At 37.4% G+C, this 26,081-nt stretch overlaps 2 protein-coding genes across 2 annotated transcripts in view; both read right to left on the bottom strand.

The window, feature by feature from the left end:
• Positions 1 to 582: 582 nt before the first annotated feature.
• On the bottom strand, positions 583 to 24,492 carry LOC118496360. The gene is made up of 6 exons (XM_036007835.1): positions 24,051 to 24,492; positions 23,950 to 23,997; positions 22,162 to 22,494; positions 21,804 to 21,917; positions 20,599 to 20,845; positions 583 to 3,691 (listed from the first exon to the last, which is right to left on the bottom strand). The coding sequence occupies exons 1-5, from the start codon at positions 24,052 to 24,054 to the stop codon at positions 20,694 to 20,696; spliced, it is 651 nt and encodes a 216-aa protein (XP_035863728.1). The 5' UTR covers positions 24,055 to 24,492; the 3' UTR covers positions 583 to 3,691; positions 20,599 to 20,693.
• LOC116064333 (hemicentin-1) overlaps positions 583 to 26,081 on the bottom strand; it is a 33,148-nt gene continuing 7,649 nt past the window's right edge. The window contains exons 4-10 of the mRNA XM_036007412.1: positions 10,518 to 10,838; positions 10,071 to 10,328; positions 5,536 to 5,883; positions 5,088 to 5,345; positions 4,872 to 5,000; positions 4,516 to 4,623; positions 583 to 3,936 (exon numbers count right to left, since the gene is read on the bottom strand). Of these exons, the coding sequence (XP_035863305.1) occupies positions 3,746 to 3,936; positions 4,516 to 4,623; positions 4,872 to 5,000; positions 5,088 to 5,345; positions 5,536 to 5,883; positions 10,071 to 10,328; positions 10,518 to 10,838 (1,613 nt within the window). The 3' untranslated portion in view covers positions 583 to 3,745. The remainder of the gene's footprint in view (positions 3,937 to 4,515; positions 4,624 to 4,871; positions 5,001 to 5,087; positions 5,346 to 5,535; positions 5,884 to 10,070; positions 10,329 to 10,517; positions 10,839 to 26,081) is intronic.

Raw genomic sequence — 26,081 nt, 5'->3', positions numbered from 1 at the left:
TGCATGTGCGACTCCCAACAAAGATGGAATAGAAGTGTGATGCCTCACTCTGTAGCTAAAACAGAGAGCTCAACACACAGGGTGAAAAGAGGAGCTGCAGTAATGTGCAGTACAACAAAAATATGGTGTTTTCTGAAAATTAAACCATGTAAACCTATTCTGATATAACCTCTAAATACAAGTATGAAACCAAACCTGAAAATGAGCATAATATGAGAAAAAAAAGGATGTACTACACTGTGCATGTAAGAAGTGTTATCACACTGTCAGATCCTTCCTGTTAGTGGTCAATTTAAAAAAGAGGAAGGAAAATTGGCAAATGTAGCAATGTAACTTTAGTACCGCAGACCATAGTTAGCAGAGCCCGGCATACCTTTCTTTTCAAAATAAACCACCGTACCACCAACTTCTGCAACTCGTATATTTATTGATATGTGAAAGAATTCCTGTTTTCTCTTTCAATACAATCGAAATAGTTTGTTTGTATTTAGTTCAAGCTGAAGTTTATGTTGGTGCACATTTGCTGCACATTATATAAAAAGCATGCTCAGGGCAGAGGTTTATCGATCTGGTTTGTTTATATCTGTTCATTAGCACTGAGCACAGTCACAAGCTGTGGGTCTATCTGCTGCTTTCCCTGAACCACAACTGTCTGAAACATTACCACAGTGAAAAGCTTCTTGATAAGTTCATGCTGCCAATGAGGAAGTGTACCAATGGTCTAAAGCTTTACCAGCCCACAAAATTACTTAATTACTGTAAAACATGAATTTAATGACCTCTGTTTGTACCGTAATTTGTTATTGAATCATACAACAATAAAGTCCACATTACAGGATACATACATATACTGAATAATCAAACTTTACTTTAAATTTACTTTATTTACAAATAGTTGCTGACACATTCTTTAAATTAAATTATAAGTAACCCCAAATTATATATTCAGTCAAAAACTGACGTGCCCAGGATTGAAGAATTGGCACCAGTCTTGGTTTTATAAATAAATACATTTGGCATGGCAGTATAACATCACATGACACAGACAATGACAATATCACCTGCTTTTTATAAGGAAAAAAAATACCTGTCAAGAGCTAAGGTGCCACATGATTCCCCATGTTACACATTTTAGCTGCAACAATACTAAACAATTTAATACTTATACAATTATTAAAATGATCAAAGTAGTATTGACTGACTGAAATGGCAAAAAGGATACTGGATTGTTGGAGCAGTTTTATTACACTTCTCCTGTGTTGTTAATTATTTGCTCAGTAGATTATGTCAGTCAGAAGGTCAACTGTGTTTCAACAAGAGGGTTCAACTAACAAAATGGTTGTTTGTTTTACAACTATCATGAACCATAAACACATATTTATAGCTGTGCATCAGCTGAATGGTATTGGTGGATCTTTAACCTCAAGATATCAAACCAAACCAAGCATGTAACCTCTGTCTTTGATTAAATACACAGCAAATAAACAACTTACATGCTGTCACTTTACCTATAAAACCAAAACTTACATATAATGACAATTGATGATTTTTTTTAGGAAACAGAAGTTACAAAACACAAAAAAATAGAACTCAAGCAACAGTAAAATAAACTGTGTCAGGCTACTTCAACATACATCATTGAAGAGTTTCAGAGGGAGATACTGAGCTGAGACAAGAAGGGTGCTCTTCCTGAGGATCAAAGGTTTGACCGTACACTTCCTGACCCAGTCTATACCAAAAGACTGTAGCACATGCAATAGCAGCTTTGATAATATGAAAAGTTATTACTCCAAAATGTCCATTATGAGTTGCTTTGCAAATTATCCAATGTCTAAGAGTTATGAAGTCAACTCAGAAAAGCAAAGGTTTAAACAAACATTAACTTAATCCAACAGACCTTATTCTAGCTGATGCCTTCCAGTATTGAACTATTTGTTTCTCCCCTCGCCATTTATTATTACGTCTTGTGCAGTCGAGCACTTCCTCCTATGGGCTGGAGCATGTAAGCTGCACAATGGTTAACTTAGAAAAGATTGGGTCTTTGAGAAGAGGCAGGAAAACCAAAGTGTCAGGGATATTTAGATTATTTAATAGAGCAGCTTACAGGAATATGATGGGCACTGTATGATGTCTGTGGTCAGAATACACTGATCATTTCCAAGTCAGAGTAGGGTCAGAGCCAATACCTAAGAACTTACATTTTCTTTAGCATTATTGTCTGTTTAGGTCCTCAGTTGCATGCAGTTCAATTTAATTCCAGACAAATGGCCATGTTTGGTTTTTAATTATAAACCTTTTTGATAGTTGACTAACTGGTTAACATTAGATCATGAAACATCACAAGTCAGCACTGTGTTCAACCGACTTTCTATTTACCCATAAACAGGGAGCATAGATATCCACAATGTAGAATGGTTTCTTCTCCAGACTTGAAAGTCAGAGCCCTAAAATTACTCAAACCCTGAATTATTACAATTATTAAATCATCACAAGGTTTAAGGTTTTACTACAGGTATCTATATTACACTTGTGAAAGCTTTAAAACTGGAAGCGACTAAGAGAGGAAACGTGTCAAACTAAATATAGAAAAAACCTGATGGTGCTAAAAGATAATCTGACACGTAGTTAATTTTCTCCCTAAAACACCCTCATTTAGAAGGTGTTCTCCTTTTACTGCTAACTCACTGTATTAAGAAACACTAAGCAACCTGCATGTAGCCTACTGTTGCAGGCAATCCTGAGATATAATTTACTATTATCTATGTCTGGATCTACTAAAATAGACAAATCCCCCCCCCCACTAACTTTTATCTTAGAGTATGAATAAAAGTACACAAGCCACTCATATTTATTCTTACATTACAGGGATATTTCACCATTAACTGACACAGGGTTGATGTAAGGTCTTAAAATCACCCCTTGCAACTGATAAACCAATTTTGAAAGAATGAAAGCACATGCCTAAGAAAAAGCAGAAGTGTTTACGTTATGGAAAAAAATATGTGGTTACTGTTACTGCGAACTTCCTGAGACACAAGACATTTCTCTACAAACTTATCTTACTGTCGATGTGAGATTAACTTCCACACCACATAGAACCTTTAAGAAATCTCTACACTACCAACACAGGAGCATACTATTGTATTTGAGAAACTCTGACCCTCAACTAATCCATCCATATCTGTTTAATAAATATATATTAATCTAAGAAAAGACCTACTTTATCCCTTTGATATGAAGTTAAAACACAGAACATAAACGTACAGATGACAGCTTGTCAGAGTGCTTTAGAGTGTCCACGTCTGCCAATCATTGTGGAGTAATAAAACCAAATACATTGTTACATTAACATTATTCTTAAAATGTTAGCCTTTGGCAAATGTACAGTGTTTTAACAATGAAATAAAAGTAAATATGCTCATAAATTAAAAACGAGTAAAAACAGAGAAGTAGAACATAATGTAAATACAAAGAGAGAGTGTAACAATTATGGAAATACTTTAAAAATATGTGTTTTGATGATATATTCTAGTCTATGTAGTCACAGTGTAATTCAAATGATGATGATGATACTTTGAAGCTCGCTCATCCCAGAAGATAAAGTGGTAAATAATAATATTCATCTATATTTTGTCCTTTTGAACATCACATTAAATGAAGGTGAAAGAGCTTTGGGCATCTTCACAAACACCTCGTCTCTCTGTCTTCAGTGGTACAGTCTTTGTAAAACACTAAACGCCGTGAATCACCTGTCTCTACGGACCTTGGCGTACACACATTCATCTCCTGCTGGTTCAACAGTCTGCTGAGGTCGCTCTGAAAACTTGACCTGGCCGTACTCCACCTCCACCTCCGTCTTTGCCCTTTGCTGCACCTGCCTCCCTGGCCGCTGCGCAAACCTGACATCAGCATAGGTTAGTTCATGGTCTTCTTCTTCTGCAGAGTGAATGGAAGAAGTGGCACAGACATATATTTAACTATACTCAGTGTTTGCAGTGGTATGTAACTAACTACACTCACTCAAGTACTGTACATAAGTATACATTTGAGCTACTCGTACTTAACTGTCCAACAGTCTTTACAAGTTCAGCTGAAACAATTACTTCATTAAAGCTATTGTGCGTAGTTTCTGTCTCCCCTATGAGGAATTCTAAGTAATGACAACAACACTGTCGGAGCGTTGTGCATGCGCCCCCACCCCTCCCCCACAGTTGCTAGTAGCCACAGAGGACATGGAGAATTAAAAAAACATGATGGACTCTTCAGAAGAGGTAATTATCGTCACTTGAGTTTCTGCGAGCGAAAGTCACCGGACGACACAATCTCCTGAACATAGCCATACTGAGAAACACAGAGAGAGAGTTGTGTGGAGTCTTAATTAGCTTTGTCCCTCTGCTTCGGGTATTTCTGCTAAAGCGAATCTTCTGCTAGCTTTATATTAGCTAACTGACAGTGTAAATAGAGGAACAAACTGTGAATGCAGTGATGGAAAAAGGAAGTTTTGTTTTTTTGTACCTTTAGGTTTGTTGTTTTGCTTTTTCTTCTGAGCACAGACGACAGCCACCCCGACCACTAACAGAATTACCAACGCAGACAGTACACCGGCCATTATCGGCAAGTACCCTGTTTCAATAATAACAGACACAAGAGACATACAGAGCTTTAAGTTACCAAACACTACAGAGCACTACAGGTGTTTTATGGAGACAGACAAAAATAAAAAGAGCAAATTACTTTAATAAATCCACTGCAGCAGAGTTAGTTTTACTTACTAATGTACCATTGGTCATCTCTGTGGGGGGTCACATTTTGATTGGAGGATGTGTTATTAGTGCAGGGGTTAATTGACACTGTGATGCCAGTCGTCTTACCCACGGTGGAGGTGTATGTACTCGTGGTAGGAGCTGTTGTTGGTGGAACACACAGGGTATTATTGGCTGGAAACACCCACTGTGATATGTTCGTCCCGTCTTTTAAGGTGCAATTAATGAATATGAAGCCTGTGGGAAAGAAACACATCAATGACAGATGTACAGTAAATTATCAGTGTCACAAACTTCAAACTGTCAAATAATGTTCTCACTCACCACATGTAGATAATGTCTTTTCTTCTGAGACATTACTGACTTGATTCCTGACTGAGCAGACCAGTCGTCCTGAGACGTTTTGTTTCAGAGTGATGCTGTCAGTCTCAGTATTTCCAGAGAGGAGCTCAGCGTCTGTCAGTGTGCGTCCATCCAGAGTCCAGCTGTACTGAGGACTGTCCCCTCCCTTAGAGGAGCAGGACACCCTCATCTCTCCCTGGGACAGACACTCAGAGACCAGCAGGACAGAGGACACAGGAGCTGAAGGAAACACACTCAGATGACTTTTCATATTAACAGAATCTTGGTCATTTTATACAGTTTCTAATACAGAACAGGTCAGACATACATACAGAGATATATGTAGAATATGAAATATATATGTAGTTCAACAGTAGAATATGACATGTGTGTCTATTTATACCACTAAATTCACAACAGAGTGATTTACCTTGAATGGTCAACTGTAGAGTCCGCTGCTCTGATACCAATCCATCTGAACCAAAGATTTCAAGTTTATATTCACCTCCATCAGTCCAGCTCAGGTTGTTGATCCTAAATGTTCCATTACTGGGAGTAAAGAAGGATCTGTTTTCTATCGCATTAAACACAAAAGGATTATTGCTCCCGCTGAGTATTGTTGTTATTGTTGTTGTATTTGCATTGATTGTTGTTTTGATTGACCATTGGTATCTAGATATTCCTGAGGTATTGTCCATCAGCTGGAGGACCACAGTTCCTCCCAAAGCTCCATAACACTGAGCTCCATCCTGTCGGCCATCACAGTAGGTTTCCACACCTGGAAAGTTGAAATATAAGTTGTAAAATAAAAAAGTAAGCACTTTTGATCCTTCAATTTCTACAAAATGAAGGACGATAACAAAGAGTCGTAGAGAAACAGAAACAGTTGGTTTGCTGCAGCTGTTTCTCACTCAGACTCCAGTTTGTGAACAGAAAGTTTTTCTTGTGCAGCTGAGAGATTACACAGACCTGACCAGTGGTGAAATGTAACTACCGTAAGTAAATTTACTAAAGTTCTGTACAGTACTTGAGTACTTTCATTTCATGGTACTTTATACTACTCCAACAGAAGGAAATACTGTACTTTATACTTGGCTACATTTATTTTGCAGCTACTGTTCTTTTTCAGATTAATATTCTACTAAATAAATACAATATATATGAACACAAAATATGATGCATAACAAAGATGACATTGCATTCTGTCTGCAACCACAGTAGGTTTCCACACCCAGGACATTTAAAAAAATATCACAATTTTTTTATTTATTTATAATGGTTTGGTGAAGCAGTTTCTCTTTCAGACCACGTTGTGCAAACAGCCGTTAATTGTTGCGAGTGTTGCACAGGCCTGACTCTTAACAGGTAAGGCTCAGCTAGCAGACATATTTCACTCTAATACAGGTTATCATTGATTTAACTAAATTAACCTCATCCAGTCATTATGAACTAAAATTATACCAACGACAATACCAACTTTCCCAGAGATACTTATTTAGGTTTTAGGCGGTATTTGTGATATCGTGAATAGTAATTTTTATAATGATTCCATGAAATTGTTTCAGTATAAGCATAATATAAATGCCATGTTGTGATACAATGTTATACAGAGTTGTATCTTAAACTTTCAAGTGCATTCAAGGGGAAAGTTAGGGTTCATTGGGTCATAAAATATCTGAACTACCAGGGAGGAAGTGCTTTAAACCTATAGCCTATAATTTAATTGATTAATCCATAAACGCTCATTATTTTAATGTTTACTGTACATGCACAATGACGTGGAAATATTCTCAGGATTTTCCATTGGTCTTAGAAATGACTAAATCTTAAACCTACTGAACCTTTGAAAAGGTTAAATATCAGTGTCTATCTGCTGAACCGTCAGATGATTCTTTTATCTTAATGTGTTAATAAAAAGTAGTAATTTTTCAGAACCAACAGGTGTCTCCAACCTTCAGCATTAGACCTGCATTACACATCACTAAGGATAATGTCTGTACTACACAACATGAAACCAATAGCCAGTGGTGTAGTCTACGTGATACGCAGGTATACGCAGTATACCCACTAAGAAAGCTCCAGGATTTCCATATACCCACTTAAAAATGCTCAATGACACGCAACAACATACTTTCCATTAAGATATTTAATATATTTTCAATTGTCATTTATGTTTTTCTTCTTCACATAGGCTAAATAAGGTATTTCCACCGTAAATTGGTGCATAAAAGTGTATCAGAATACAGGAAATGAAGTCATTGATGCTCAAAACTTCCCTGGGGAGGACAGCCAGATCCCCCACTATGAAACGCCCCTCCCCCCCCCAAAAGGCAGATTCTGGCCTATATATATATATATATATATATATATATATATATATATATATACAGTATACCCACTACACTACATTAGACTACACCACTGCCCATAGCTGCACAAAAAGTTCTAATTTGAATGTTATTAGTGTTATAAGTCAAACAGCTCACCATGAGAGACTCCGAGTAGCATCAGCAACAGTCCAACCACAGCTTCCATGTCTCCTCAGTGTTCCGCCTCTGTTGATCCAGTCAGCAGCTTTTCTACCTGAACATCCTACACTGAACAGCCTGAAATGTGTCCTGTTAGTGATCAGCCTCAGAGGAGAAGGTGTGAAAACTTTGAGCTGACCACAGCGTTGTTGTATTAATCTTATTATAGGCAGAGAGGAGAAAAGGAAGTGATATCAGTTTTACTTCCCCTTTTAGCCTCCAACACGACGACCTCTGTTGGACTGAGTGGAAGAGAGAGAAACATTCCTCCTTTACACTGAAAGAGGATTTGAGACTGACAGCTGACTTTTTAAAGTAATTAATCATAAACCCTTATATATATCTCCATCTCATCATCTCTGAGGAAATATGATTAATCATATTTATCATTTCTAAATGAATGATTACAAGTTACGTTTAATCAAAATGTGTCTGCTCAAACTGCCTCTGTTATTATCGTTATAACTAACACTAACCCTTATTATAAGAGCATGTTAAGCACATAAAACTATTTACACACACCAAACTGCATTTTAAACTATTGTTTAGACATGGATGTTATTAGATATAGGCCTATTAAAAAAATCATTCTAATTACAAAGAACTATGTATAAAATTAAATTTAAAACATCTTGAATTTTGTGATTTACATAATGGAAAATAATGTTCAGTTCAACTTAAAGAGAAATTTCAGATAAACATAAAAGGTTAACCATAAAAGTTGAAATGGTTAATTAGTTGAAAAACATTAAAAATGAGGGGTAGGGATTAATGGAATCAATGAAATAAAGTTTTTATCATGTGATATTGAATACTTGAATACTGCAGTAATAATGAAATGATAGTTATCGCAATGTCAGCCTGAGTGGTAGAACAGCATTATACAGCTCCAGACTTTATTATTGGCCAATGAATCCCTTTATTTGTTGATTTAGAGTATTTGCAATACTTGCCCTATAAGACCACTTGAAATGTTCCATCTCTTTATTCCTCTGACCAAAAACTTTTTTTCCTCTGAAAGTTTTTTTGTTTTTTGTCAGAGATATATCAACAAGGTAAAAATGTCAAAAATATGCAATCCCTGTAGTGGCCGGGTTAGCTCAGTTGGTAGAGCAGGCGCACATATATAGAGGTTTACTCCTCGATGCAGCGCCCATGGGTTCGACGTTGACCTGCAGCCCTTTGCTGCGTGTCAATCCCCCTCTCTCTCCCCTTTCATGTCTGTATCTGTCCTGTGGAAATAAAGGCCTAAAATGCCCAAAATAATCTAAAAAAAAAACAAAAAAAAAATGCAATCCCAAGGTGCAATAATATGCACATTCACACTATGCTGTTGCCCCAAAGCGGTCTAAAAATCATGCTCTTATCTCATCTCTGCAATGTTCCTGGTCTCTCTCTCTCTCTCTCTCTCTCTCTCTCTCTCTCTCTCTCTCTCTCTCGCTCTCTCGTTGTCTGGTCTGTTTAGACTCTGTGGCCCTCCACTGGCAACTCTTGATTAAAGACAAATGGCCTAAAATATTTAAAGCAACTATAAGGAGTTTTAAACTGGTTATGAAACAGTCACAATTTAACACTGATACCTCTATATGACCTATATTGAGCAAGCAAGACCATCAGCAAGAAGATTGGCTTTTTCTATACAGTTATTCTTCATGCCTGTCACCGGGTCTAATGATTTATGGTATGGTGAACATAATTTATATGGAAATTACAGATGACTCCACTTCTTAACATAGAACTAGAGTTACATTTCATAACCTTTTTTCAATTAGAGTTTCCACAGTGATAAAAAAAATTTTTTTTGCAGAAAACACAGACCTTTTTTATAAGAAGGTATTCATAGTGAGCTGCTAAGCTGTGGACACAGAAGTGAATTTGAGAAGAATAAAAAGAGAAGAGAACTCCCACTGTAAGCCCTATTTCCACACCCACATGGCCAATCACAGCAGGTGAAAGAGACACTAAGGTGTTGGTTTCACAAAGTTAAAGTTCAGATGCAGAACTTCTCATTACAACCATCACAACAGAGTTCTCTTGATGTTCCATCTTTTGATGGACGGCGGAACTTTCAGCCATCTTGTATTTCTTTTCCTTCCAAGCAAAGTAGACGACTATCCCAATTAATGCAAGAATCGCCACAGCTGCTCGCACACCGGAGTGATCTGTTTGGAAAGCAACAGTTTGATTGGTGTGTGTAATGTGAGCGGCGGGTTTTATGGACACTTTGATGTCACGTCTCTTACCAACAGTGGTAGGAGTAGTTGTTGGCTCAATACAAAGATTGTTATTGGCTACAAACACCCACTGGGACATGTCAGTTGCATTGGTTAAGGTGCAGTTAATGAGTATGACGCCTGTGGGAAAGAAACAGATCAATGACAGATGTACAGTTAATCATCAGTGTCACAAACTTCAAACTGTCAAATAATGTTCTCACCACATGTAGATATTGTCTTTTCTTCTGAGACATTACTGACTTGATTCCTGACTGAGCAGACCAGTCGTCCTGAGACATTTTGTTTCAGAGTGATGCTGTCAGTCTCAGTATTTCCAGAGAGGAGCTCAGCGTCTGTCAGTGTGCGTCCATCCAGAGTCCAGCTGTACTGAGGACTGTCTCCTCCCTCAGAGGAGCAGGACACCCTCATCTCTCCCTGGGACAGACACTCAGAGACCAGCAGGACAGAGGACACAGGAGCTGAAGGAAACACACTCAGATGACTTTTCATATTAACAGAATCTTGGTCATTTTATACAGTTTCTAATACAGAACAGGTCAGACACAGAGACATGTAAAATATGAAATGCAGTTCAACAATAAAATATGACATGATGTCTATCAATTATTACTAAATTTCCCAGTAGGTCATATACAATAGTTATGTACCTTGAATGGTCAACTGTAGAGTCCGCTGCTCTGATATCTTTCCATCTGAATCAAAGATTTCAAGTTTATATTCACCTCCATCAGTCCAGCTCAGGTTGTTGATCCTAAATGTTCCATCACTGGGAGTAAAGAAGGATCTGTTTTCTATCTCATTAAACATAATCATATTCTTTCTTCCACTGACTATTTTTGTTGTTTTTCTTGACCATGTGTATCTAAATATTTCTGAGGCGTTGTCCATCAGCTGGAGGACCACAGTTCCTCCCAAAGCTCCATAACACTGAGCTCCATCCTGTTGGCCATCACAGTAGGTTTCCACACCTTAAAAGTTTGAAACATAAGTTGTAAAAACAAAACAAAAAAAGAAAACAATTTTGATCTTTCAATGTCTACAAAATGAAGGACAATAACAAAGAGGTGTAGTCAAACAGAAACAGAAACAGTTGGTTTGCTGCAGCTATTTCTCTCCCAGACCACAAAAAAACCACAAAGTTGTTTTTGTGCAGCTGGGAATTACATAAACCTGTGACCAGTGGTGAAATGTATATTTACTAAAGTATTGTACCTAAGTACAGTTTTGTGACGTGGTACTTGTACTTGAGCATTTACATATTCTGATAATATGTACTTCTACTCAACTACATTTCAGAGGCAACAGTTGTACGTTTGACTCAACCCAATATATTTGATTATTTTAATTCAATTCAATTCAATTTTATTTATAGTATCAAATCATAACAAGAGTTATCTCGAGACACTTTACAGATAGAGTAGGTCTAGACCAAACTCTGTACTTTACGAAGCCCCAACTATTACAGTGGTTGCCTCAAGAGCAAGCATTAGCAGTAGCTATTGCGACAGTGGCAAGGAAAAACTCCCTTTTTTTTGTTAGGAAGAAACCTCGGACAGACCCAGACTCTTGGTAGGCGGTGTCTGACGGCACCAGTTGGGGGAGTGGTGAATGGTGGCAATAATAGTCATAATAAAGATAGTGAAGCAGTGATCACAATGGTAGTCATAGTAGTTCATGTCATAGTAGGGCACAGCAGGGCGTTACGGGGTGTAGTGTGGCACAGCAGCCTGGGTGGACGCGGTTGGACGCGGCAGGACGCAGTCGGACACTGCGGGGAAACGCAGAGCGTAGCAGGGTGTAGTAAGTCCATAGCGTCAGCTGCACCCAGGACCCCGGTGTAGGTGCCACCCAATTCCAAGGCGATGTTCTGGGTGAAGAAGAAGCAAAGGGACTCCGGGGAGAAAACTCCCCAGAGCTAGGTTAGTAACAGGCATTTCTGGGACTAAGATGCACACAAAAGGAGACAAGTGAAAAGAGAGAAGAGGGAGCGGCTCATTGTGTCCTTGGAAGGAGCTTCCCACAGCAGTCTAGAGTTATAATAGCATAACTAAGAGAGGCAGGCTAAAGAGAGGGGCCCTGGACCGGGCTCGTACTCTCCCCTGCCGGAACGGGCTTGTACTTCCTGCCTCCCTCTACTCTACTCTACTATGCTGCAACTCCTCCTCTTAGTTACTAGTTACTTTGCAAATTTAGATTGATAATACAAAATATAATCACCAAATATACTATCTTGAAATGAGTACTTTAACTTTTGGTAAACAGGTCTTAACAATAGAATATGACATGTACAGTACACATATACAGTTTCTAATACAGAACAGGCCAGACATAGATACAGATATGTAAAATATGAGATATATGTAGTTTAACAATAGAATATGACATGTATGTCAATCAATATTACTGAATTCCTAACTAGGCAAAAAAAAGTGATTTACCTTGAATAGCCAACTTTAGAGTCTGCTGCTCTGATACCTGGCCATCTGAATCAAAGATTTGAAGTGTATATTCACCTCCATCAGTCCAGCTCAGGTTGTTGATCCTAAATGTTCCATTACTGGGAGTAAAGAAGGATCTCTTTTCTATCTCATTAAACACAATCTGGTTCTTTCTACCAATAAGTATTATTGTTGGTTTTTTTGACCATTGGTATTTAGATATTCCTGAGGCGTTGTCCATCAGCTGGAGGACCACAGTTCCTCCCAAAGCTCCATAACACTGAGCTCCATCCTGTCGGCCATCACAGTAGGTTTCCAAACCTGGAAAATTTGAAACATTAGTTCTTTTCACATACATTCAAAAGCAACACTGAACAATTGGTAAGCATAATATGTGATGGCATTATGCATTATTTTACCAGAAGTAGCCTAATGGAGAGAGAGAAGCCACATGCAACCATTGATCAATCATATAATCATTGCTAATCCTACTTTTTGGAGTCTTACAAAAAGGATGGATTTTGAGTGGGACTAGGTGTCTAGTTAGGTGTCCCATTTTGTCTTAAATGTTTCTCTCTGCCCTCCAATCTCATTTATCTTTCTCTCTCTCTCTATCACTAAGTGAGCTGTGAGCATGGACACCTGGATGCCAAAATAGGGGACATATAAAGGCATCATACAGTAAACCATGTTATCGGTAACAAGGTTGAGAGGCAGCTGTCATTACTATGTTTACGCCCCCCGTTAGATACATTTATGTTACTACAATTTGGTAACGCAATGCCTTTTACTGTAATAAATGTTCAGTTCCACAAAACTCTTCTCATCCTATTTTGTGATAGGTCTTTTAAGGGATATGCATTTGTTTTAATATAAAAATGATCTGATAATTTTAAGATCTCAGTAGTGGATGACAAATATTCAAGAGACATTGTTATTTACAGAATGCGTCTACAATATTACTGGCAGGCCTATCGGCAGTATTACAATGTAAACCTCACATTCTACTGTAGAACACTTTTACAGTGATAAACTGTTGAAGTCAATTACAGTGACACTAAAGAAAGTAAAGTTAAATGCTGACCACAGCTGCCTGTAGTTTACGTAACAGTAAGAGTTGAACCTGAGATATGAGGTGATTTGGTTGAATTAGTGCATTTTGGATTTTAGATTAACTGTTGCGCTGAGCTGCACTAACCCTAAGTCAACTGTCTGAACAGTTTTGAAAAAGTTAACTCAATATAGAGAAATTTGGTTTAAAAAAACTGTTAAATAAAATTATATTTTAATAGATGCATCTGCAGAAGCTCGTTAATTGTAATTTTTACTGTAGAATTGATCTCTGGATTTGCCATTGCTGTTGGAAATGAAGAAATATTTTAGGTTTAACCTTAGAGAAGCTGAAATGTGAGTTTAAATCTGCTGCCAGATGATTCTTAAATCTTAATTTATCAATTAAAATGGTAATTTCTTTAGAACCAACCAGCCTGCAGTATTTGAGATGCATCACTGAGGATCTATACTTTACTCGTGAATACTTTACACCAACAGCTGCACAAAAAGATAGAGATGCAAAGTATTTTATTCACATAATATTGAATCCAATATTAATATTTGTTGTTAGTGTTATCAGTCAAACAGCTCACCATGAGAGACTACGAGTAGCATCAGCAACAGTCCAACCACAGCTTCCATGTCTCCTCAGTGTTCAGCCTCTGTTGATCCAGTCAGCAGATTTTCTACCTGAACATCCTACACTGAACAGCCTGAAATGTGTCCTGTTAGTGATCAGCCTCAGAGGAGAAGGTGTGAAAACTTTGCAGCCACCAGAGCATTGTTGTATAAATCTCTCATAGGCAGAGAGGAGAAAAGGAAGTGAGATCAGAGAGGGAAACATTCCTCCTTTACACTGAAAGAGGATTTGAGACTGACAGCTGACATTTGTCATCTCTCCATCTCATCATTTCTCACAATATAAGTATGTAATGCATTACATCTCTAAAAGAACAATAACAAATTACATTTAATGAAAAATCTTCTCAACCTCTCAAACTGCCTCTAACACACCAGCAGGTCTTTATTATAACAACATGTTGAGCACACACCAAACTGCATTTTAAATTCTGTTTAGACAGTGACATCTTCAGATGTACAAATAAAAAACATTTTGAATAACAAACAATAATGTATAAAATTACATGAAAGACAGCTAGAATTGTGTTGCATTTACATAATACAGAAGAACGTTCAGTTCTACTTTTAAGCTACATAAGGAGACATTTCAGATAAACATAAACAACACTGAAGGTTAAACTGTTTAATAGTTGAAAATACAGAGCAAATTGAATCATTGTTAACATGAATTTGAGTTTTATCATGTGGTTTTTAATACTTGAATACTGCAGTGATAATGACATGCTAGTTTTCTCAATATTATATTACAGGAGAACAGCACTATACAGCTTTAGACTTTATTATTGGCATTATTAGTTTACTGAGAGACTTTGCAATACAAGATTAAGATGTTTCAACTCTTCCTCTGACAAAAGTTTTCTTTCTTTTGTCAGTGGTAAACAAGGTTCCTGGTTTGAGCTCAACTCAACAATTTATCATGTCATCCTCCTCTCTCTCTCCCTCTCTCTCTCTCTCTCTCTCTCTCTCCCTCTCTCTCTCTCTCTCTCTCTCTCTGTCTCTCTCTCTCTCCCTCTCTCTCTCTCTCTCTCTCTGTCTCCCTCTCTCTCTCTCTCTCTCTTTCTCTCTATCAATCTCTGTCTGTCTCTCTCTCTCTCTGTCTCCCTCCCCCCCTCTCTCTCTCTCTCTCTCTCTCTCTCTCTCTCTCTCTGTCTCCCTCTCCCACCCCTCTCTCTCCCTCTCTCTCTCTCTCTCTCTCTCTCTCTCTCTCTGTCTCCCTCCCCCCCTCTCTCTCTCTCTCTCTCTCTCTCTCTCTCTCTCTCTCTCTCTCTCTTTCTCTCTCTCTGTCTCCCTCCCCCCTCTCTCTCTCTCTTTCTCTCTATCTATCTCTGTCTGTCTGTCTGTCTCTCTCTCTCTCTCTTTCTCTCTATCTCTCTCTCTCTCTCTCTCTCTCTCTCTCTTTCTCTCTATCTATCTCTGTCTGTCTCCCTCTCTTTCTCTCTATCTATCTCTGTCTGTCTCCCTCTCTCTCTCTCTGTCTCTCTCTCTCTCTCTCTCTCTCTCTCTCTCTCTCTCTCTCTCTCTCTCTCTTCTATGCCGCCCTTCAATGACAACTGTTAAAACATTAAAAGATTTCTGACCTTGCAATTGCAACAATAATCAGTCATATTTCACAATCAATATATATTGAGGCAGACTGTTTTAGTGAAGCCTCTTAAAGAAGTCACAGCTATAGGATGTAAGTTATTGCTACTACAAATATTTTTTTTAATTAATTACCCAAGAGACAGTAATGCCTCTGTAAACCAGTAGAGGGAAACCTCACACCAACTAATACTGATAATGAGTCTGGACGTTTAATTCAATTCTCAGCATTCATTAAAGGTACAGTCCGTGATCAAAATTTTAACAAAAGGGTAGCTAATCTAAATTGACTGATGACACTGTTGACACATGAACACAAAAATGAACTAAATTAAAGCTCTTACAATAAATGCTTTAAATGGTTTTATGTTATTACTATTTATAAATGTAGAAGCAAAACAGACCTATATTTGAAAATATAATTCAATGAGGAAAAAACCATTATTAACATAATTCAGTACTGTAAGAGTTAAACACTTTAATCATATGTGAATATGCCCATAATTGTTATGCCGTAAAATTACAGTTTGGGCTTTAAAGGTCCAATATGTAATATATTTACTGTAATAAATCCAAAAATGATATTAAGGAAACATGCTAAGTTGAACAATGCTAATGCTTTTTCTCCTTTTGAAATTTCCTTTCCGTGACGGAATTTCTGTTTGTGTTTTGGCCTGTGTGTTGTTATCAACTGACAGTTTGACAGCCAGGCCGGGTTGCCAGATATACCTGTAAAAACGTAAACCCAGCGCATTACAGCTGTAATGTTAGTAAATATTGATATTGAGGTAAATATTGGAGATGTATTTGAAAGATGGAGACAGCTTAGAGCCCAAAAGGACGCCGACTCGGCTACTTTCCTCCTGAACAGATAAGCATTAGCTTCAGGCTAATTTATCATGGCTACAAGGGATGGGCATTTTTTGTCATTTCAACATTCGTGTACTCACATTGAATTATAAAGCTAGAGTACCCGAGTTGGTTACTCGCAAAAGCAGTTGAGACACAGCCAGTAAAGTGATCCCGACTGGTCCTGGCTAACACCGCCATGCTAACCCTGCTAACTGCTAACGTTACCGGAGGACCAGGCAAGCGGGCCACGGGTGTTTACGTGTAGCCTGTTCAGTGGCCGTAGCCGACAACGGTGAGTTATTTTAAGCCAAGAGAGGGGGGCTGTAAATCGGGAAGAGAGGACCGTGAGTTTGCAGTGTGTTTAGCAATTGTTGCCGTAATTCTAAGCCAATAAAGTGTGTTCAGTCAGGTGGAGAGGATGGCAAGATTGTTGTGTTTTAGCGGTTCCTACCGTAATTCTAAGCGTGTTTGTCAGTTGGGTACAGAGCTCTGTGTGAGCACAGGCTTCTATGACTGTCAATATAGCCAGCATCTAACGTTAGCTACTCCGCTGTGCTGTGAAGTAATGTCTTGCCTATGTGAGACAAGCGTCTAGCAACATTGTTGTGGATGCTCCTCCAGCGCGTTTTGGAGGAGGGTCTGGTAAAGCGAGACTATGGATGCTGCAGTCTCAGCCTGGTAACCTCCATGAACTTCGAGTCTGGGGAGGAGGGGGCGGGGGAGACAACTCTCTCCAGTATTTTGAATTTGTATCTCAGTAACTATTTTAAACACTAGCTGTCAGTATTACATATTGCACCTTTAAGGGCCTTTACACAATGTTAAAAACCAGCTCTGAATGCAAAATCACTCTTTTTTAAATATACATAGCTACTAAGTCAAGTACATATACAACAGTGAAAACTATTTATCTCCAAAACAGCAACTTTTCTCTCTACAGATTTCACATTTTTCACATAATTCAGTTTGTTTAATCATTTTTTTTTGTTTTATAAATATCTGATCTACATGAAAAACTGGGAGAATGGAACAGCGGGGATGTGGAAATCTACAGCACTATAATTTTGAAGTGGAATCCAAAAGAATTGGACTAATCAGAGAATCAGAATCAGAATCAGAAAAGCTTTATTGCCAAGTACGTTTTTTACACATACAAGGAATTTGTTTTGGTGTTGTTGGTGCATCTTACACATTCTCTAAATAGAATATAAACAATATAAGTATAAGTATAAGTAAATGTACACAGTACGTATTAAATTAAAAAAAATTAAATAAATACAATAAAAGTAAAAATAAAAAGAGCAGTACAGCAGTAAGAGCTGTAGCAATAAGACAATATGCTTTATCCACAATATGACATGTTGCTTTAGAATAAACTGTGCTGTGGAGCTGTGGGCCTCTGGAAGCTTTATCACTCTCCAAAGTCAGTGACACACTGAACATTTCACAACAAGAAGGTATTTCCACTCAAATTAATTCTATGTAAAAGATCCCACTTTGACCAAGTCAACAACTAGTGAGGAGTGAGAAGAGTCAGACGACACTAAGGTGTTGGATTCACAAAGTTAAAGTTCAGATGCAGAACTTCTACTTTCAACCATCACAACAGAGTTCTCTTTCGAGAGACCATCTTGTATTTCCTTTCCTTCCGAGCAAAATAGACGGCGATCCTAATTAATGCAAGAACCACCACAGCTGCTTGCACACCACATATGAGCAGGGAGTGATCTGATTGGATAAAGAAACACAAAAATCACATGTCAAGTTAGGGCTTTGACAGGGGAGTTAGTTTTTACTTGAAGATATAATATGTAATACAGTAGTTTTGCAATAAAATGGCAGTAACAGTAATACAGCATTTTTCTGCCACACATAATGTTTCATTAATTACATGTCACTTTGCAACACAGTAATCCAGTAGAGATTTAATTTATTGATATGATATTTTAATACCGATTCAACTTACTACAATGTGCTATGTTGACAAGTGGTTCAATCTACTGCTTGGTGGCTAACATATCTTACCATTACGTATAAGGTTACAATAGTCTCGCATTGCCAGACCTTTCTCCACAGCGCTGTGGATTAATGTTTGGTTCCAACACACATACATTCTGGGATAGGAGAACAAAATGCTCTGAGTTGTTTGCATTTCTTTAAACCAATCACTATCCTCTTAGGGTAGACTTAGACTCACAAAAAAATAGTTTGCTTGTTGCGTCTATTTCTCTTTCAGACCAAAGTTTGCCAACAGGAAGTTGAGCAGCTGAATATTACACAGACCTGTGACCAGTGGTGAAATGGAACCAAGTACATTCACTAAATTACAGCTTTGAGCTACTTGTACTTTAGCATTTTCTTATATCCTACTCCTCTAGATTTAAGAAGAAAGTATTGTACTTTTTACTTTACCACATTCATTTTTAGTTACTTTTTAGATAAATATTGTATACAATATACAATACATTCAAAATATGATGCATTGACATATATGAAACTACCCAAGAGTCTGGAAAGATCTTTAAATTATGCTCAAACTGAATATCGGAAAAGAAATGGGAGAAAAATTATTTCATATGATATATATTAATACATGATACATGATATAAATGAATGTGGCATTCAGTGTTGTGAGTAATTTAAACATTTAGCAATTTTCAGGAACATTTTTTGTAAAAATGAAGGTCGACTGTATTTCAAAGAACATGATTGAACTCATAACATTACAAATTTAAAAATGTAATTCGTTAATGTTTGAAAAATAGAAAATAGTATGGGTGCTATAACTCTATGCCTCTCTTAATGCAGACAAGAAAATGTCCTTGTGCAAAAGAGCCATATGCAAATATGAGACAGAAAAACATGCACACACACTAAACTGAGCAGCCTGACGTGTCTTCTCTTAGTTATCAGCTTCAGATAAAAAAAGAAGCAGAAACTGTGACCAACTGGTCATCTCTGTTCCTCATTTATGTTGAGACCAGATAGTGATAAAAGCCTTAAAAAGAAGAAGACTAAACATTTTAACAGGAGTCTGAAAATGTTTCAACATTAGATGTTGTGTTTAACCATGCACAGGAAAGACTGGCATTGCTCTCAGCTATAAAGGAAGTGAAACAAAAGGTATCATACCGCATAAACACCTTCCCACAAAGATATTCTTTTTTATTTTATTATTGCTGTCTGTTAGAATCAGAATAAAAATCAGATTTATTGCCAAGCAAGTTTGCGCTTGCAAGGAATTTGCTTTGGTGTGTTATAGGTGCATACAGTAAATAATAAACATATTAAAAAGATAATAAACAATAAAGCACAAGTACTGCTACAGTCGAGAACATAAATACAAAATATACAATACAAGTATGTAATAGACACTATAACAAATATGTTCAATATAACTGTTTAAGAAAGAAAGGCTGTCAAAAATATTGATCAGGGGATGAGCAAGAGTTCCCAGTATACAGTATATACTGTACTGTATGCGCAATGGTCAGGGATAATAGTCCAGGATGTGTGTTAATGTATCATGTAACTATGGGTGTGGGGGTCTGTTAGAATCTGTCATTGGGGCCCAGACCTTGTGTTCTGCTCATTCAATCCTCCTCCACATTTGAGACGGTTGAACATACGGATGTTATAAAACATTAGCACGATATGTACACTACATGTGCACAGTGTGACATCTTTCTATTTTCAATAATGTGTGGCAATTAAGACACGATTACAATCCAGACACAGGTTATTTTGATATTTTCATTACTACTACTTTCACTATTTCTATATATGTACGTGTATATACACAGTAAAATTTGTATTTTTGGTCTTGAAAACAACTGTGAAGTATATGTAACATTAAACACAAATGTCTCTTATATCAAGGGTGAAAAATAAAACACACAAAGTTTAAATGTAAATATAATCAGCTGCAGCATCAACTAATAACATCTAAACAATAGGCCTACTTCCTGCTAGTCTTTAAAGTCTTGGATTCATTTATTTTCATTGTAAGCACTAACTCTGAAAACTAGCCACACTGTGATTCAAATGATGCCGATGATACTTTGAAGCCCAGTCAACCAGTAAAAGTGGTAAATAATGATATTTATCTATATTTTGTCCTTTTGAACATCACATCAAATGAAGGTGAAAGAGCTTTGAGCACCTCCTCTCTCTGTCTTCAGTAGTGCAGTCTTTGTGTAAAACACTAAACGCCGTGAATCACCTGTCGTTACAGACCTTGACGTACACACATTCATCTCATGCTGGTTCAACAGTCTGCTGAGGTCGCTCTGGAAACTTGACCTGGCCGTACTCCACCTCCACCTCCGTCTCTGCCTTTTTCTGCATCTGCCTCACCGGCTGCTGCACCGTCCTGACATCAGCATAGGTTAGTTCATGGTCTTCTTTTTCTGCAGAGTGAATGGAAGAAGTGGCACAAACACATCATATTTAACCTAGATATACTCCGTATTTGAAGTGGTGGAATGTAACTAAGTACACTTACTAAAGTACTACATTTAAGTATAACTTTGAGTTACTTGTACTTGAGTGTTTTCTTTTTATGCCACTTTCTACCTTAACTTTAACATTTCTTTACATTTTAGAAGTAATAATGTACTTTTTACTTCACTCCAATTATTCAACATGCAGTTTTGGCTGCTAGTTTATAGACTAAACAATCCATTTATACAAGTACAGCTGAAACAATTGCTCCATTAATCAATTAATTCACAGAAAATGAATTGGCAACTATTTGATAATTGTTTAAGTCATGTTTCATGTACAAATATTTTATGTTTTAACCTTCACAAATGTGAATATTTGCTGCTTCTAGTTTTTGGACTGTTAATTGGATACAACAAGCACTGTGAAGGTGTCACTTGGGGCTCTGGGGAATTGTGATGAGCATTTCTCTCCGTTTCCATGTACACTATATATATCTTTCTACAAACCAAAGAATCATTCGATTTATGGAGAAAATAATCAGCAGATTAATCCACAATGCAAAAAGTATCAATAGTTGCAGTCCTTTACAAAAAAGTTAAAAGTGAGCTCCACCTCATCCAACTACAACAGAAAAATCCTGCTGTTACATTAAGGCATGAGTAATAATAATCTAATAATATCAAACAAAGGCTATAACAGTCACAGGGGACATTTCCTGCATTTTGTACTTTTACTTTATTTAGATTTTCCTTATCATACTTACATACTTTTACTTAAGTAACATTTTCAATGCATGACTTTTACTACAAGAGTTAGACTCAAAGATTTATATCATTGAAGTTTGGAGAGAAATAGAGAATAGAGAAATAAACTGTTAGTGCAGTTATGGGTCACAAAAAGGAAGTTTTGTTTTTTTTGTACCTTTAGGTTTGTTGTTTTGCTTTTTCTTCTGAGCACAGACGACAGCCACCCCGAACACTAACAGAATTACCAACGCAGACAGTACACCAGCCATTATCGGCAAGTACCCTGCTGCTGCAATAATAACAGACACAAGAGACACACAGAGCTTTAAGTTACCAAACACTGCACGTTTGTTTATGGAGACAGACAAAAACAAAATGGGCAAACTACTTTAATGAATGCACTGTAGCAGAGTTAGTTTAGATCAGGCCAGACATATACAGATACATGTAAATGAGATATATGTAGTTTAACAATAAAATATGACATTTATGTCAATCAATATTATACCCCAGTAAGTAAAATAGATATTTACCTTGAATGGTCAACTGTAGAGTCCGCTTCTCTGATATATTTCCATCTGAATCAAAGATTTCAAGTTCATATTCACCTCCATCAGTCCAGATCAGGTTGTTGATCCTAAATGTTCCATCACTGGGAGTAAAGGAGGATCTGTTTGCTATCGCATTAATCACAATCATATTATTTGTCCACCTTATTATTGTTGTTGTTGTTGTTGTTGTTTTGATTGACCATTGGTATCTAGATATTCCTGAGGTGTTGTCCATCAGCTGGAGGACCACAGTTCCTCCCAAAGCTCCATAACACTGAGCTCCATCCTGTCGGCCATCACAGTAGGTTTCCACACCTGGAAAGTTTCGGGGAAAAAATGTAAACATGACAATTTTGATCATTTAATTTCTGTAATATGAATTACCATGACAATGTGTTATGCATAAGCAAATATTGATCTAAGGCCAACTACAGTTGGTTTGGTGCAGTTGTGTAACTCTCAGACCACATTATGCAACAGGTGTTTAGCTGAGTGTTCCACCGGCCTGAGACTGTAAAACAGGTTCAGCAGACGTAAACTCACCAAGTCATTACAAACTCATGCTGTGGTTTGGGTTTTTTATGCAGACAGAATTTTATTTTTAAATTATAGCAACTTAGATGTGTTTGGGGAAAATTATTAAAATGATGGGCAAGATATAGAGAATAGTTCAACTCTAAGTAGTATTGTAGTAATTCTAAAAAATCATAGTTTCAGTATGAATCAGCATGATATAAGTGCAAAAACATGGTACCATGTCATACAGTGTTTTATTTTAAATTTTCAAGCGACTTTAAAGGTCCAGTGTGTAATGTGTTTAGTTGTTCATTATCAAAATCTGTGTTGCCCGTTCAAACTTGTCCTTTTTTATGAATATTTACCACCACCATCAATTCCAAGTATTCCTTTTGGCTTGAAATTTTACATTTGCATTTGCATGAACTGTGGTAGGCGCTCCATATTCATGCGCCATCTTGAAATACGTTAGCCGGTAAGGGACATACAGGACATACTGCTCTGTCTTTCGCGTTTTCGCTGTCACATGATAAACTCACAGGTGCTGCTAATGCTGCTAATGGGTATCGTAGCTTCCCGGCCCCAGCAAGTTTGAAGAAGGAAACATGGAGGACCACACGTATTCAAAATCCAAATTTCAGGAACAGGAGTCTTCTTCTTCACCCAGAAAAAGACAAAGAATATTGAAAAGAGCAAGAGACCAGCTTTTTGAAGCGTGAAGGCTACCGTAGCTGTAATACGTACTTTGAACTGCGTGGTGAGAGAGTTGATTGCGATATATGATCTCAACGCTAGATGGGAGAAATTCCTACACATTGGACCTTTAAGATTGAACATCAGTGTTCATCAGATTAATTAAATAGCTGAACTGTCAGGGATGAAGCGCTTTAATCCTAAAAGTTAAATTGAATAGATTAATTTGTAGAAGCTCATGATTATAATCTGTATTATTCATGCACAATAATGTGGATTTGCCATCGCGCTTAGAAATAAGAAGCCATTTTTTTAAAGCTACTGAACTTTAGAGAAGCTCAAATAAAGTATGAGTTTCAATCTGCTGCAGTTTTCAGTTGATTCTCATATCTTAATTTATCAATAACATTTGTAATTTCTTTAGGACCATCAGGTGTCTCTAGCCTGCAATATAACCACAGAGGATAACTTATACGATACAACAACTATACCGGAAACCAATAGCTGCACAAAACGTTCTAATTTGAATGTGTTATTAGTGTTATAAGTCAAACAGCTCACCATGAGAGACTCCGAGTAGCATCAGCAACAGTCCAACCACAGCTTCCATGTCTCCTCAGTGTTCAGCCTCTGTTGATCCAGTCAGCAGCTTTTCTACCTGAACATCCTACACTGAACAGCCTGAAATGTGTCCTGTTAGTGATCAGCCTCAGAGGAGAAGGTGTGAAAACGTTGAGCTGACCAGAGTGTTGTTGTATTAATCTTTTTATAGGCAGAGAGGAGAAAAGGAAGTGATATCAGTTTCACTTCCCCTTTTAGCCTCCAACACGACGACCTCTGTTGGACTGAGTGGAAGAGAGAGAAACATTCCTCCTTTACACTGAAAGAGGATTTGAGAGCTGACAGCTGACATTTGTCATCTCTCCATCTTAGAACTTCTGACAAAATAAGTATGATACATCATATTTAACATCTCGAAATAAACAATAACAAATTACATTTGATCAAAAATGATCTCAAATTGCCTCTAACAAACTATAAGAACATGTTGAGCACATTTACACACCAAACGGTTTTTAAAATTTTGTTTGGAGAGTGAAGTCTCCAAAAGAAAAAAGTCATTTTAAATTACAAAAGCAGAATTTACATAATGGAGAATAATGTTCAGTTCAACTTAAAGAGAATTTTCAGATAAACATAAACAACACTGAAGAAGAAAATGCATTAAAAATGATTAGGATACAATTTTGTGTTTAAGAATTTAAGTTTTTATCATGTGATTTTGAATACTTCAATACTGCAGTAATAATGAAATGATTGTTATGCCAATATTATATCACAGTTACATACAGTACATTATACAGCTTGAGACTTTATTATTGCCCAAATAATGCATTTGTTTCTTGTCTTGAATTTACCCAGTCTTGGCAATACTTCACATATAAGACCAACTAAAATGTTCCAACTCAATTATTTCTTCCTCTCACAAAAGGTTTCTGTCTTTTGTTAGCGGTGTATATCCACAAGGTAAACAAAAATATACAATCCCAAGGTGATAACATATGTAGGCTACATTCACACTGTGCTGTTGGCCCAGAGTGGTCTAAAAATAATGCTTCTCTGTAATCTCTGCAATGTTCCTGGTATGAGTTCACTTCCACAATTTCTCTCTCTCTCTCTCTCTCTCTCTCTCTCTCTCTCTCTCTCTCTCTCTCTCTCTCTCTTTCTCTCTCTCTCTCTCTCTCTCTCTCTTTCTCTCTCTCTCTCTCTCTCTCTCTCTCTCTCTCTCTCTCTCTCTCTCTCTTTCTCTCTCTCTCTCTCTCTCTCTTTCTCTCTCTCTCTCTTTCTCTCTCTCTCTCTCTCTCTCTCTCTCTCTCTCTCTCTCTCTCTGCCCTAAAATATAAAAATATTTCTGACATTGCACTTCCAGCAGACATATTTTAAACTCGATATCTAATGAAACAGACTGTTTAAGTGAATCATCTTAAGCATCTTTTATTGAATTAGTTTTTTCTGAAAAATGTTCATGTTGCCAAACCAGTAGAGGGAAACCTCACACCAGTTTTTCTCATTTGTCTACACACCAACACTGGTAATTGAGACATAGTATGCAAGCACATTTCCTGCTTTGCAATTATATTGCAGTTCTAAACCACACATTTCAAAACACAAAATTCTCTACATTTGGCACAATCTTAATGAATAGAATCTCTTGTGTTCACATGGAACACAATGCCTTTCAGAATGCTAAATTCTAATTTATTTCTATCCCCTCTGACTGCTCACATGGGCAAACACATGTTGCACAATTGTATAATTAGCAATCAGCTTCAGCAATACAGTAAAAGGTCCACAGGTGAGCTCAAAGAGAGAGATTCAGGCCACTTTGGTCAACCATGGTCTAACAGTGAGGGAGGCTGGCCAGAGAGTACAAACAGGTAGCACTATGATCACAATCCCCAAACATGTATACTAGGGATGTCCAGATCCGATCACGTGATCGGAAATCGGGCCCGATCACGTGGTTTCAGACTCGATCGGAATCGGACGTTACCTCCCGATCAGGACTCGGATATATATGTATATATATTCTCATTATTTTTTAACACATCTATAGTTATGCGGTGGCACAGAGTTAGACTCTTTTGACTCCACACAGAAACAGCAATGCGTGCGGCATGACATCACTTTGT

Source organism: Sander lucioperca, chromosome 1, assembly GCF_008315115.2.
Source record: "Sander lucioperca isolate FBNREF2018 chromosome 1, SLUC_FBN_1.2, whole genome shotgun sequence".
Classification (NCBI taxonomy): Eukaryota; Metazoa; Chordata; class Actinopteri; order Perciformes; family Percidae; genus Sander; species Sander lucioperca.
The sequence above is the reverse complement of the archived record's forward strand: the minus strand, read 5'-3'. Positions and strand labels throughout refer to the sequence as shown.